General features: G+C 43.0%; 1 protein-coding gene across 5 annotated transcripts; it reads left to right on the top strand.

Annotated features, from left to right (window-relative positions):
- Positions 1-51: 51 nt before the first annotated feature.
- LOC110534671 (uncharacterized) lies at positions 52-15,406 on the top strand. Of its 5 annotated transcripts, none has more exons than XM_090187537.1 (6): positions 52-490; positions 6,611-6,711; positions 6,912-7,079; positions 10,308-10,439; positions 10,740-10,824; positions 12,630-15,406. In XM_090187537.1, the coding sequence occupies exons 1-4, from the start codon at positions 241-243 to the stop codon at positions 10,335-10,337; spliced, it is 549 nt and encodes a 182-aa protein (XP_090043663.1). In that variant the 5' UTR covers positions 52-240; the 3' UTR covers positions 10,338-10,439; positions 10,740-10,824; positions 12,630-15,406. The 5 variants fall into 5 exon arrangements, with proteins under 5 accessions (XP_090043663.1, XP_090043662.1, XP_090043661.1 ...); XM_090187536.1 differs by having other exon boundaries at positions 11,028-13,331; XM_090187535.1 differs by having other exon boundaries at positions 59-490; positions 6,912-7,996.
- Positions 15,407-15,815: the final 409 nt, after the last annotated feature.

The raw sequence follows: 15,815 nt of genomic DNA on the forward strand, positions 1-15,815 counted from the left end.
GGGTTACCACCCTGTACAGTAGGTGGCGGTATGTACCTCTAACAATTGTTTACAAACCGCCGTAATACCAAAGAAGAGAACAGTGACCGAGAACATTATCCACGTCAGCGTTTTGTGTTATTATTTAGACGTTTATTAACACCATTTCACTGCACAGCATAATATACTTACCCCATAATTCGCGTTGGAGATGGGACTTGGTTGACATGTTATCTAGGTAACGCTAGATAGTTGCTAACAATGGCTAATTGTATGGTGTTTCACACTCAAATAGCCTCCATTATGGAGGTGCTAGCGAATGCAGCCGTGGCAGAGATTTGTAAACTCGTAGATGACGACTATGCAGTGCTTCGTTTGGAAGTAACTCAAAGCCAGAAAGAAAACAGGACATTGCGGAGGAAACTACAACTATTGGAACTGAAGGTGGCACAGGAGCGTGTCCTTCCCAGTAATGTCAAGATCCTCGACCGATACAGAGGAATTGCAAGAGGTACATTTTACAGGAAGCTGAGGCTGCGGGGCCTATCGACCCCTTCCCGTCTGCGCATGTGTGAATTCAGATGTGTTAACCAGAATTGGGTCTTGGTCCATTTTTGGATAGTATGCTATAATTCCACTGATTTATTTTGCAAAGACACCATCATATTCCAACCAGGTTATTTGCTGCATTTACCATTATGACACATGGAACATAACCAATCGCTCTATAAATAGTACATCAAAAAGTGATGCTTAGTGTTTCATCCTTGCCAATCCAAGACAGTGAGTACGTTGACATGCACAGTAATAATACGATATTAAACTGATTATGGCAGTTGGCGGATTATTCAATAATCATGTAAACACACTGTTTATCTTAATCAGCATAATGTCCAAATCGAATGAATCATACGGCAATTAAAATAACCTGTTTTTTTTTTTAGCAATCTTTTATATTATTAGAGCATATAAACACCTAAATCTGCGTTTCAGTTTTGTATTTGATCTGCCATGTGCTAGCACCAGCCGAGAGAGCCTCCCTCTTTTACGCAAGTGAAGTGAAGCCTGACCGACAACGTCATTGCGTCAATTTCCTTAATTCTGCTTTCAAACGTAATCCCAAAAATTTTCCTGGATATGTGTGCAACAAAAGTTCATCATTCACCTTTTCCTACTAGTTCTGTCAAGTCTATGCATACAATATGATGCATGTGTTGAAGATATCCAATGCATGCACCACACAGAACACTCTGCAACAGCAATGCTGTGAGGGCAAACAGGAGTGCGATGGCAATGTCTGTGTAATGGAGGCGTGAGTTCTGAACAACGGAATGTAGTTTTCATGTTACAAACTTTTCATGGCCGAACTCTGAATCAAAGATCCTTCCCAAAAAGAACATGGTCCTGTGGTAGAACGTTTTATTTTGATTGGTAATTTTCTGCATTCATCAGGTAGCCTAATTTCAGATGTGTCCATATATAGAGGATTATTAGAGAAATCGTTGTTCTTGCAAAACATGTAAATGTTTAATCAAACTCTTCTATTAATCTGTACTGTAGTCCAGATTGGACGTATAAATAAATAATTCCCTCGCTATGTCGATCACAATTTATTTATCTCAAAGTTGCTTTGTAGAGATCACGAGAAACAATAAATAGGAGTGGACGCATTGATGATAGATTGACAGTATGGCTGAGCAGCGCATATGGTGGATCAGCGCATATGTTTTTGTTGATTGCTACACTAAGGGATGGTACATTTCATGCTAACATCATGCTTTCATTTGTGTTTGGAACTCATTATCAGTTTATAAGTTAGAATGTTAGCAAGCTAAATGTCCCTTACCTTGAGCTAAGAGCTCTTGGGGCATCTAAACCCTCGTGGGGCATTTAAGCCCTGAAAGTGCTCATTCCCCCAGGCTGTTTTCCACCCCCAAGACCACAGTCAATCGCATGCAAGCAACAACACAGCTACAGAGCCTTCAGAAATCCATGAGCAGTTTCCTTCCTCTCCAGCAACTGAGTTAGGAAGGATGCCTGTATCTTTGTCGTGACTGGGTGTATTGATACATCATCCAAAGTGTAATTAATAACTTCACCATGATCAAAGGGATATTCAATGTCTGCTTTTTTCATTTCATTTTATCTACCAATAGGTGCCCTTCTTTGTAATGCATTGGAAAACCTCCCTGGTCTTGGTCTTTGTGGTTGAATCTGTGTTTGAAATTCACTGCTCGACTGAGGGACCTTACAATTATCTGTATGTGTGGGGTACAGAGAGGAGGTAGTCATTGAAAAATCATGTTAAAAAAACTTGTTAAACTTCTTATGGCTGCGATCCCGTTAACAGGATCGATATGACAACAGCCAGTGAAAGTGCAGGGCGCCAAATTCAAAACAGAAATCTCATAATTAAAATTCCTCAGACATACAAGTATTTTACACCATTTTAAAGATAAACCTGTTGTTAATCCCACCACAGTGTTCGATTTCAAAAAGGCTTTACGACGAAAGCACACCAAACGATTATGTTAGGTCTGCACCTATTCACAGAAAAACACAGAAAAACACAACATTTTTCCAGCCAAAGAGAGGAGTCACAAAAAGCAGAAAGAGAAAATTAATCACTAACCTTTGATGATCTTCATCAGATGACACTCATAGGACTTCATGTTACACAATACATGTATGTTTTGTTCGATAAAGTTCATATTTATATCCAAAAATCTCAGTTTACATTGGCACGTTACGTTCAGTAATGTTTCGCTTCCAAAACATCCAGTGATTTTGCAGAGAGCCACATCAATTTACAGAAATACTCATCATAAATGTTGATGAAAATACAAATTATGCATGGAACTTTAGATCAACTTCTCCTTAATGCAACCACTGTCAGATTTCAAAAAAACTTTACAGAAAAAGCACACCATGCTACAATCTGAGTACAGTGCTCAGAGCCCAAACAAGCCATAAAGATATCCGCCATGTTGTGGAGTCAACAGCTGTCAGAATAGCATTATAAATATGAACTTATCTTTGATGATCTTCATCAGAATGCACTCCCAGGAATCACAGTTCAACAATAAATGTTTGATTTGTTCCATAAAGTCCATCATTGATGTCCTTTTTGTTCTCGTGTTCAGTACACAATCCAAACTCTCGACGTGCGGGCAAGTCCATGCGAAAGTTCAGACGAAAAGTCATATTACAGTTCGTAGAAACATGGATGGTTTTAACATAAATCTTCAATAATGTTCCGACCAGAGAATTCCTTTGTCTGTAGAAATGTGAAGGAACGCAGGTCTAACTCTCACGTGAGTGCACGTGACCAGCTCGTGGCACTCTGGCAGACCCCTGACTCAAAGAGCCCTCATCATCATTTTTTCTCAGGTTTTTGCCTGCCATATGAGTCCTGTTATACTCACAGACATCATTCAAACACTTTTAGAAACTTCAGAGTGTTTTTTTATCCAAATCTACTAATAATATGCATATATTAGCAACTGGGCATGAGTAGCAGGCAGTTTACTCTGGGCACCTTATTCATCCAAGCTACTCAATACTGCCCCCAGCCATAAGAAGTTAAGCAAATTTGTACTCCTGAACTCTTTTAGGCTTGCCATAACAAAGGTGTTGAATAATTAATGACCCAAGATATTTCAGCTTTTCAATTTTTGTTAATGAGTAAATATTTTAGAAAACACTTCCACTTTGACATTATGGGATATTATGTGTAGGCCGGTGACAAAAAATATCTACATTTTAATCCATTTCAAATTCAGGCTGTAACAACAAAATGTGGAAAAGTCAAGGGGTGTGAATACTTTGAAGGCAGTGTAACTTGTCTAATCTTGTTAGCTAGGTAGACAGCTTGTTATACAGTAACAGTCAAACATTTGGACACACATACTCATTCCTCATTTTCTTTATTTTTTACTATTTTCTACATTGTAGAATAATAGCGAAGACAAATTATGAAATAACACATGAAATCATGTAGTAACCAAAGAAAGTGTTAAACAAATCAAAATATATTTAATATGTTAGAATTCAAAGTAGCCACCCTTTGCCTCTGACAGCTTTGCATAGTCTTGGCACTTTCTCAACCAGCTTCACCTGGAATGCTTTTCCAACAGTCTAAGGAGTTCCTACATATGCTGAGCACTTGTTGGCTGCTTTTCCTTCCTTCTGCAGTCCTACTCATCCCAAACCATCTCAATTGGGTTGAAGTCGGGTGATTGTGGAGGGCAGGTCATCTGAAGCAGCACTACATCACTCTCCTCCTTGTTCAAATAACACTTACACAGCCTGGAGGTGTGTTGGGTCATTGTCCTGTTGAAAAAAAATTATAGTCCCACTAAGCACAAACAAGATGGGATGGCATATCGCTTTGGTAGCCATGCTGGTTAAGTGTGCCTTGAATTCTAAATAAATCACTGACAGTGTCACCAGCAAAGCACACACCACCTCCTCCATGCTTCACGGTGGGAACCACACATGCCGAGATCCGTTCACCTACTCTGTGTCTCACAAAGACACAGCGGTAGGAACCAAAATCTCAGATTTTGACTCATCAGACCAAGGGACAGATATCCAGATATTGCTCGTGTTTCTTGGCCCTAGCAAGTCTCTTCTTATTGGTGTCCTTGAGTAGGGGTTTCTTTGCAGCAATTCACCCATGAAGGCCTGATCCACAAAGTCTCCTCTGAACAGTTGACGTTGAGATGTGTCTGTTACTTGAACTCTGAAGTATTTATTTGGGCTGCAATCTCAATTGCAGTTAACTCTAAAGAATTTATCCTCTGCAGCAGAGGTAACTCATGGTCTTCCTTTCCTGTGGCGGTCCTCATGAGAACCAGTTTTATGGTGGCGCTTGATGGTTTTTGTGACTGCACTTGAAGAAAGTTCTTGACATTTTCCGGATTGACACACCTTCATGTCTTAAAGAAATAATGGCCTGTCGTTTCTCTTTTCTTATTTGAGCTGTTCTTGCCATAGTATGGACTTGGTCTTTTACCAAATAGGGCTATCTTCTGTATACCTCCCCTACCATGTCACTACACAACTGATTGTCTCAAATGCATTAAGAAGGAAAGAAATTCCACATAACTTTAAACAAGGCAACCTCTTAATTAAAATGCATTTCATGTGACTACCTGGTTGAGAGAACACCAAGAGTGCGCAAATGGTGGCTACTTTGAAGAATCTCAAATATAAAATATATTTTGATTTAAAAAAAATTTGGTTACTACATAATTCCATACATGTTATTTCATAGTTGATGTCTTCAATATTATTCTACAATGTAGAAAATAGTACAAATAAAGAAAAACCCTGGAATGAGTAGGTGCATCAACTTTTGACTGGTACTGTATATGCTGGTTGTTTGCATGCATAACTGATGTTTATAATTGTAAGGGACACTTCCTGTTTTGTGGATAATATTTATATTTACAGTGGGTGAGCTCCATTCCTGACAGGCTGATCAGATTCAATAGCAGTCTGAGGCAGATAAGTCAGGATTCTACCTTGTAGGCAGTTTTATTGCTGATGCTTTTTGCAGGCAGACTAGCAGTCAGTGCATTATATATATGATCAAGACTGGGTGGGCTCTATTCCTGGCGGGCTGATCAGATTCATTAGCCGCCTCAGACACTGATAAGACAGGATGCTGTCTAGTAGGCTGTCTGCAAGGAGCTTTACATATCAAACAGCCTTCAAGGCAGTATCCTGATTTATCAGCCTCTGAGGCTGTTATGTAATCTGATCAGCCTGCCAGAAATAGAGCTCAACCCTTGGATCAGATATGCATCTGCCCGTAAAGCACTATGACAGCTAATCTGCCTGCAAGGAGCCTTACCTATGAAACCGCCTCCAAGGCAGCATCCTGACTTATCAGCCTCTGAGGCTGAAATTGAATGTGATCAGCCTGTCAGGAATGGAGCTCACCCACTGTAAATGTAAATATTATCCACAAAACATTATTTCCGCAAATAATTATATACATATCAGTTATGCAAGCTAACAACCAGAGTTGATAACAAGCTAGCTTGCTAACAAGACTACGTAGCTAGCTAACTAGCTAGCTCCCAAGGCTAGAAACGTTAGCTGCATTGTTCCTTGCATGCTATTGGCTGTGGTCTTGGGGGTGACATGCAGCCTGGGAGACGGTGCAGCCTGGGAGAAGGTGCAGCCTGGGAGACCGTGTTGCCTGTCAGGCATTGTTCAGGACTTAAATGCCACCTGTCAGGCATTGTTCAGGACTTAAATGCCACCTGTCAGGCATTGTTCAGGGCTTAAATGCCTCGCATTGCAATCAATGCAACCACAAGGCTTCTTGATGAAGTGGTTATTGTGCATCTGAGCAAATGAATGGATAATGCGTGGTACTTTTGATTATCTCGTGATCTCGACAAAATAACTTATGTCGTGATCTTGAGGGAGCTATTTAATTTATTTATATGTTCTCTTTGGACTTCCATAAATCTGACTATCCACAATAATCACATTATTGTATTATTGTGTGTATGTAACTGTACTCTGTGTCAAATCTGTCAATAGTGTACAATATAGCTTTGAGCATTGGCAGTACCTAACTTAACCACCTCTTTTCCCCCAATCACTCTCTCAGGGGAAGGACATCTCACTGGAGGCCACAGGATCTTTGTGAAGCCAGCGGGACACCAACCAGTCACCGTTGATGAGGGGAGTGGAACCTTTATCATGATAGAGGTTAGTGTAATAGTATTACATCAAAATTACAGTACATTAAAAGTGGCCAGTTTATTTCAGAAAGGCTCCCCACAGCTATTCACTTGCTTACAAGTACATCTGAATTTATCTACCATAGAGGAGCTTGTGAGACTTCCCTAGCACATTGTTATCCAATGGAACTCATGTACCGGTAATAACCTCCTCTCTTTTTGTGTCAGTCTGCAGAGGCTGCAGGTCCTGGGGTCAAGCTTGAGAGGTCTGAAGGAGAGGGAGACCCAGGGCAAAGCAGAGACATCCAGCTTGGAGCAGCTGGAACGCCCCCTGTAGCCACGGAGAACCCCACCACCGCCCCAGCGCCCCCCAGGACCCGATGCAGCATCATGGAGGTCAGTGGCACGCCGAACGCCGCCCTCAAGTCAGAGACAGACACAGAAACAGAGACTTTAACGGGGCTATTGCGATTGGACTGTCCTGCTCCTCGCTCAGAGAATTTACTTCATGGGAACCTGAGCCCGAGGAAGGTTCTGTCCCATCAGGACTCAGGTGATGCGTTACAGACTGGCAATGATCCATCCTGTTCATATGCAGCAGAGACAGAGATGATACCTGCTGACATGCCTGTGGGCTTAGATACACAGACTAATCTAATGAGAGAGGACTGGAACCAGTACAGTAGTAGTGTATACTCTGAAGGGTCTCTAGATAAGAAAGGGGAGGGTCTGGTCGTAGATGAGGTGACTGTGAAAGTGGAGGATGACGTTCCTCTGACATGGAATAAAGACCAGACTCATTTAGGAGGACAGTCGCAGGGCAACACTAGTGACTTCTTAGACTACAGGGAAAGCTTAGAGACCAATCTAAATGTGTTCAGGGATCGTGACCCAGTGTCCGCGTTGATGGGACCTTCTGATTCACAAGGCTGCGTCCTTTTTGATCAGGTGCTGAACTCAAACGACAGGACTAGAGCCCAGGCTCAGGGAGGGGGAGCAACATCAGACAATAGTAAAGAGAAACGGTTCCTCTGCATGTTCTGTAACAAAGGCTTCAGCTGCTCCCAGAAGGTGGAGATCCACCAGAGGGTCCACACAGGAGAGAAACCATACAGCTGTACCCAGTGTGATATGCGCTTCGCTGAGGCTGGCAGCCTGAAGAGGCACCAGAGGGTCCACACAGGAGAGAAACCCTTCAGCTGTACCCAGTGTCATATGCGCTTTTCCCACTCATCCAGTCTGAAGAGGCACCATAGGGTCCACAACCCTACAGCTGCCCCCAGTGTGAGAAGAGGTTCTCCCACCAGAACCAGGTGAAAATGCAGCTGAAGGTCCACACGGGAGAAAGGCCGTTCGCCTGTACCCACTGCAGGAAGAGGTTTTCAGAGAGGAGCTACCTCAAGCTACACCAGCAGAGTAACCATTACACTCGATAGCTTCTGACGTTTAGCTCAAACCCTGTATTAAAGCAACAATGTATTTTTATTGTTGTCAGCAGAAAAGACCCACAGATGCATTTGGAATAATGAGAGTAACAGATTTCAGTGTTGAATATTCCTGGGTAGAATATTTCATCCAGACATTGTGTGATATATAAGCCTGAAATGTCTGTTACATATTGTGTTTGTACTGTGTAGGCTATATGATGATCTCATTAATTCCATTCATCTACTTTCTCAAGATACTTTTAATGGTCAAGTCTATGCGGTTTATCAAATTCATGGAGATTTTTAGTTTAGACAAGTGTATGTGTGGTTTTCATATGGTGTATTTAAAACTTGTTTATTGAATAAATACAAAATGGGCCTTTTCATTCTTAGACTTTCATTGAGACTCGTTTTGGCCCTGTACTTCAGCACTTTGGATTTGAAAATGACTGAGGTTAATATGTAGACTGTCAGCTTTTATTTCAGCGTATGTATTTTCATCCATATAACCTTTTAGAAATTACAACACTTTTGGTACATAGTCCCCCCTTTTTAAAGGACCAAAAGTATTGGGTCAAATTCACTTAAGTGTATTAGCACGCAATTGATTGGGGCGGCAGGGTAGCCTAGTGGTTAGAGCGTTGGACAAGTAACCGAAAGGTTGCAAGTTCAATTCCCCGAGCTGAAAAGGTCGTCAGCTCTGTCGTTCTGCCCCTGAACAGGTAGTTAACCCCCTGTTTCCCTAGGCCATCATTGAAAATAAGAATTTGTTCTTAACTGACTTGCAGACTTGAATAAAGGTAAATTAAGTACACCAAGCGTGTGACTCTACAAAATGATTGGATGCATTTGCTGTTTGTTTTGGTTGAGTTTCAGATGATTTTATGCGTCTAACTTTATCACTCATCATTATTCAATATTCATTCAGTACTATCTGTAATTATGGTAGCATCCACATTAATGTAGAAGTGTTTAGAAACATTCTATTCTTATTTACAATAAAAGTGACTCAAATTATTTACCATTCATTTCTACTGGGCACAAAATAATTTGAAAAACAACCAAAACAAACAACAAATGCATCCAACAAGTTTGTAGAGTCACAGGCTGGATGTAGTCATTGCGTGCTAGGACTATGGTACAAATGTAAAAAAATTACACAAGTGAATTTGTCCCAATACATCTGGTCCATTAAAATGAAGGGACTATGTACAAAAAGTGCTGTAATTTCGAAACGGTTCACCCGATATGGATGAAAATAGCCTCAAATTAAATCTGTCGCTCTGCACTTTCATTGTCATTTCATCATTTCAAATCCAAAGTGCTGGAGTACAGAGCCGTAACAGAATTGTCACTGCCCCAATACTTTGATCTCACTGTACATCAAATTTGATCTCACCCTATTCTGTATACACCCAACAGCGCTTTATAACCAATATACACAAAATGGGACCTTTTTATTTATCTTTCTCCCCAATTTTGATAATGTCTCATTGCTGCAGCTCCCCAACGGGCTCGGGAGGCGAAGGTCAATTCATGCATCCTCCGAAACATGACACGCCAAACTGCACTTCTTAACACCGGGCCCGCTTAACCAGGAAGCTAGCTGCACCAATGTGTCAGAGGAAACACAGTTAAACTGACAACCGAGATCAGTCTGAAGGCGCCCGGCCCGCCACAAGGAGTCGCTAGAGCACGATGAGCCAAGTAAAGCCCCCCCGGCCAAATCCTTCTCTAACCCGGGCGACGCTGGGCCAATTGTCCGCCACCCTATAGGACTCCCGATCACGGCCGGTTGTGATACAGCCCGGGATCGAACCCGGGTCTGTAGTGACGCCTCTAGCACTGCGCCACTAGGGAGGCCAAAATGGGACTTTACATTTGAAGACTTTTAGACCCACATACTAACAAACACCTACTGTACACGTCAAAATAGTTTAGTCAGGTTTGTCTGACGGTTACTTAACATAGCCTACTTATATTTACCCACAATGTTATATTTATGTCCACCATGATGGGTTTAAAAACGATGATGTCATTCTGTAACTACAGTGTAGGACTCAGACGTAGTGGGGATGGGTAAAAACTCAATGTTGAACGAGTGTTTATTATCTGTATGTATGTGTGTGTGTGTGTGTGTACGTACGTACCTGAGGGAGTGTATGTCTGTGTAATCTGTATCACCTCCCTCTTCCAGGAGGGGAGGGTCCAGAGGTGCTGCTGGTGAAGAAAGAGGGGTGTGGGGAGGGTCTGGGGAACTCTGAGGGGACCATGGTCATGGAGGACAACCAGACTACACCTCCTCCTGAACCCACAGAGTGTCACTGAGGTGAGTCCATCCAGGTCTTGATTCATTTTGTCTTAAGTGTGGGACCATGCCATTAAATGATCAAATCATTAAAGTGTCAAGTAATCAAATCAAATTGTATTTGTCACGCTCTTCGTAAACAACAGATGTAGACTAACAGTGAAATGCTTACGTACGGGTCCTTCCCAACAATGCAGAGAGAAAAATAACTAGCATGTTTGCATAATACTCAAAGCACTCCCTCATTGCCCAATCAGAAGATGCTCCATAGCAGGGTGCTCATATCAGATTTCTTGATCGATCCAACATCCTCTCTTACAGTCAGTAGACATGGAGGATGGGAAGCCTGATCTGCTGCTGGTCAAAGAGGAGACAATAGAAGATGGACCAAAGATGGGGGAGCAAGGTAAGGGAGAAATACATATAGCCTACATACAGTAATAGATCTTCAATGGCAATAGTGATGCACTTGGTTGTTTCTTTTGTTGTTGTTTTTTCTAAATTCATAAAATTATATCAATATGTTAAAATATAAAAACACACATTATAATGTATGAACTTGACCAGGTAACTGATTTAAAACTTATTCCCTCTACAATGCCTGTAAAGCCTATTTTGTAACGGTGGTTGGCTGGAGGCTAACAGAGGAGACTGGGCTGCCATCTTGGATTCCCAGACCCAAGAGCCCGGGGACGACCGCGCAGGCCAGGACCAGAGGCGGCATAGTGGAGGTCAATAGATGGGACATCATCCACAACTCTGGGTTGGGGAACAACACTTTAAACCACAACCAGAAAGACAGTAGAACACAAAACAACAACTGAATTTAGTCTCCATGACAACAGACTGGCTGAGACCAGAGCGAGGCGTAGATTTGGTCTGCGGGGGCAGGGAGGTGTCTGTATGCGGCTGAAGAGAACAGACACAGACTCGACTAGCGATGCTCTGTCCTGCTGCTATAGTTGTGATTCAGAGAGACTGATGGCGCCTCAGGTTAACCCCCTAACAGGTGCTGCCTTCAGTCTGCCTTCTATTGGATCTATCAACTGGAACATGGATCCTGCGACAACACAGACACTCCCTGGCCTTCATCCTCCTCACACTCTCCTAATGTGCAACCAGACCTCAGTCAATGCCAGTGCCTCAACACTAAATGGCAACACAAGTCCATTGACAAATGACAGTAGTAGTGACGTTATCAGTAGATCTGGTGGCAAAGAGAAGCGCTTCCCGTGTTCATTCTGTGGGAAAGTCTTCAGTTTCCCCAAACAGGTGGAGCTCCACCAGGGGATGCACACTGTTTCAGCCTGTAGAGTCCACACAGGGGACAAATCCTGACGTTGCACCAGTGTGAGAAGAAGTTTCTCCCATCATTACCAGCTGAAGATGCACCTGAAGGTCCACACGGGAGAGAGGCTGTTCACATGTACGCACTGCGGGAAGAGGTTTTCAGAGAGGAGCTACCTCAGGATACACCAGCAGAAAATGCACACGGCCCATGTATAGAGTATACTGACATGTAATATAGTACTAGTTCATTTGTAGTTCATTCTGTTGGTTTGGGATGTAGTAGGGAACTGGATGAGGTGAACTGAGGAAAGAATGAGTATGATGAGGCAGAGTAGATGATATGGTGATGGTTGGTGTGATTGTGTCTGTACAAATGCTTCACTGATGAAGAGTGACAAACTTAGTCCCTTTAGGTTGATACTGATGTTTTATAGTGAGTTAAGGATAGTGCCTTAATGCATGTTTACATGACATGAAGATGTATGTAATCTTGAACCTTTTCCAAAGTATTCTCAAATTAATTTGATCAAAGCGAGGTTACCAAATTTACAGAAAAGGTAGCGTTACCATAGTGAGTAGTTATTCTACCTATATAGTTTTTTTGCAATAAAAGTACCGTACTTCAAAGTTATGTGAGTGTATGACTATTTTGTTGAAATTAAATAGAACATTTACTCTGCTGATTGACTTGGTTATTTTTGTATCACTGCAGGGACTAAGTTTCCCTTATCTCAGTCGAAACATTATACCGAATTATTGAATCAACACATATGGACTTGTTTTATAATGAACTCCAATGGCTCTATATTGTACTTGAATCACAGTATTAGATGGGCTTGACTGTGGTTTACATTTCATAATGTATTGTTTCTTATATAAACCTTTTATGCTCTTCTGTACAATGTGTCTTGTTGTCTGCAGTCCATAAAGACCTGCTGGTATCCAGTGTTACTGGTGGGAGAGACAGGACCTCTGAGTTGGCTGGTCACAAATCCTGGCTCCGGATCAGGACCCTGGATGAGAAGCCTTCGCTCTTCCTTCCCGAGTCAGAACCAGGTCCCAACCACGAGGGACAGAGACTCCACCACCACACAGAACACAACCAGTGGACAGGTGGACTGAACAACCTCAGTCCTGGTGGTCATCAGAGAGACAGAGGCTCCAGTCAGGGATCCAGTCTGCAGCCCAGACCCTTCTCTTCACAGTCTCAGTGCAGGGATGGAGCAGGGCCAGGGGCTGATAGAAATAGACCCTCCTGTTCCTATGATACAAACACCACAGTATCCATTGTGAACAGAGCAGGTCACCCTGGGCTTCAACCTTCAGAGGGAGTGGTGAGAGACCTTCCTGTTGGTAGTCTATCAGCAAGTATGTCTTCTCCTTTAGGGTCTTGTCTAAAGCGTAGTGACTGGGTTCATAGAAGGGCCTTCCTCAGTTACTTAATGATTACCTCAAACAGCATGTTAGTTGTGTAGGGCTTAATGATGTTGATGGTAAAATCTGTAGCATGAAAACAGCTGTGTTAATGTGACCATTATATCAGTGCATTTTTTTATTATTTTATTTATCCATTACCTCCATGGGGCCACTTGAAAGTAAAATAAATAAAGACCTGGAAATCTACAGGCCAACTTGGATTCCAATCCTACACCCACACAGGCATTCTAATGAACTCTATATGAAAACCCCTCTGTGTCTGCATAGTCTTGAGTCTCACTGGGCGTTTCCTAACCCGACCAGCCCCTGACCTGACAGGCCTAACGGAGTTATCATTATGATTAACCTGTTCAACTACAACCACCAATAGTGGGTACACAGTCGGTGGATAGTCAAGGTCAAGGGTTCTGTGACTGTTGCTGGAGCTTCTGCTACCAGCAGCATCTTCAGAATACCTTTCTTCTTCAGAGGGTTCAGACAGTTCTTCTCCAAAGGTTATCTCTGACACGCTTGTGGCACCCTCAGAATGTGGTGAGTTCTGAGGGTCCCTCGCCAGTGGCCCATCTTCCAGCACATCTGAGGGCTCTGACTGTGTTTAATCTGTTCTGATATCCGCACACTAGTCCTCTCACCAATGTCAATTTCTGGTATATCGTTCATGGATGAGTCCTCCATCTCCTCACTGTCTCCCGTATTAGGTGTCTCCAAGGCAGTGTCAGGGAGAGGCAAGAAGTTTACAGGCATTATCAGATTACGGTGGACTGTTTTCTCCTGGCTAGTTGACATGTTATGTATCTTGAAGATGTGGATGTCACTATTCTTCTCCGTAACAATATAAAGGTTGTTCTCCCAACGATCAGCCAGCTTCCTCTTTCCACGTTCACCCTTATTCGCCAGCAGCACCCGATCACCGACCTCCACTGGAGCTCCTCTGATCTTCCTCTTCAGCTGTTTGGTTGCCGACACCTGTACCGTCTCCATGGCCTCCCTCAGCTCTCGCTCTCTCATCAGGGTCTTGATGTACTCGTCATAGTCTACAACCTCTGAGTCTTGCAGCACGGTACCAAACATCATGTCGACAGGCAGACGTGGGGTTCTCCCAAACATCAACTGGAAAGGGGCGTGGCCTGTGGTTTCATGGACTGTACAGTTGTAGGCGAAGGTCAACAACTTCAGCTTCTGGGGCCACCTATGCTTCGCTCTCGTATGTAAGGTCCTGATCATGTTTCCCAGCATTCAGTTAAACCGTTCGACTCCCCCGTTCCCCATCGGCTAGTAGGGAGTCGTGTGCGACTTCTGGAGTGCTGCGGCACTCAACAACTCAGCAATCAATTTACTTTCAAAGTTGGCCCTTTGGTCGGAGTGGTTACGACGAGGAAAACCATACACACATAAGATGTTGTTCCACAGCTAAAGGGCCACTGCTTTAGCTGATTGGTTCGGACACAAGAAGGCATGGGCCATGTTAGTAAAATGGTCAGTGACGACCAGAACACCCAAGGACTTGAAGTCCACACAGACCCACTCGAGGGGCTCAGTCGTGATGATGTACTCCAATGGAGCTCTGGCCTCTGGCTCGGGGGTCTACTGAACACACACCTCCTGTAGGTCTTGACGTACTCTCTCACATCAGACTCCAGACCATGCCAGAAGAACCTCTGTCTCGCCAAGTACAACATCCGCTGTTGCCCCTGTTGGGTTCATCTTGGGGTCATGATAGGGGCTGTACCAAATGTTTGATGTATTATAATAATTGATTATGCTTATGTTGTATTAATAGAAAGGGAAGGGTTATAAGACCTCTACCTCTTTACATTTATAGGGTCCTAGACTACAGATTAACAATAAATATCCATTATAAAGTTTAATATTGTTCCACAGTTATTTTCTAGTCTCTGCCTCTTGTAAATAAACGGTTCGAGAGATGTGTGAATTATGGCAGTTAAAACAGGATGTCTGTGAGAAAGAACCCTGCAGGGGAGTGAAAGAGAAGAGACTAGTCAGACATTCCACTATAAATCAACTTGGGGAGTGGACATTTACTGCTGAGCCTTTAGATAACACTGAAACTATTGTTTGTATAGTTGTGTATGCATGGGCTTGATAGGCAGTGACATCACTAAGCCTGGACTTCAGGCTTAATAAAATAACTTGGACCCTTTACTTTTTTGCAGAACTTACTCGGAAACATGCGTGCTATGTTCCTGTTGTGAACTTCTGTCTGCAATTGCATTAATAAATGAATGATTGATTTCCTTAAAGATATTGTCTGAATGCTAATTTCACCAATGATCCAATGATTGACAAGGAACAAAGAACGAACCCCAACACCCCTGATGACCGACTTCATCGTGGACACCCTTCAAGACTGTCGCCCTCATGGAGGTGGGTACTACATACTGGTACGTCTTATTCTTTGACAGCAAACATTTGGTTACGCGATATAGTACACGCATTTTCAGAGTGAGCTTCTCCCAGGTCTTCAAAATCCGAAGGGCCTCGAGTGGTTCATGGCCACGTTCCCTCCCAGAAGGTCTCAGGCCCCTGTCCATGTAGAAGACAACTCTGGCCAGTGTGTCATCCTGTGGCTGCTTTGATATCAGGTCGTCACGGGATAGCACTCTCACGTCTGACATCTCAGATGGCACCAGTAACTGAGTGAATTGAGGC

The sequence above is a fragment of the Oncorhynchus mykiss genome, chromosome 10, assembly GCF_057628025.1.
Source record: "Oncorhynchus mykiss isolate SJ-2025 chromosome 10, ASM5762802v1, whole genome shotgun sequence".
Classification (NCBI taxonomy): Eukaryota; Metazoa; Chordata; class Actinopteri; order Salmoniformes; family Salmonidae; genus Oncorhynchus; species Oncorhynchus mykiss.

What these genes read in the sequence shown, in the direction of transcription:
- LOC110534671 (XM_090187535.1), top strand. Translation starts at nt 241, where the DNA reads ATGGCTAATTGTATGGTGTTTCACACTCAAATAGCCTCCATTATGGAG. An exon ending in GAACCTTTATCATGATAGAG is followed by an intron (nt 6,712 to 6,911) that starts GTTAGTGTAATA and finishes TTTTTGTGTCAG; the next exon opens with TCTGCAGAGGCTGCAGGTCC. An exon ending in GGTTCTCCCACCAGAACCAG is followed by an intron (nt 7,997 to 10,307) that starts GTGAAAATGCAG and finishes TCCCTCTTCCAG; the next exon opens with GAGGGGAGGGTCCAGAGGTG.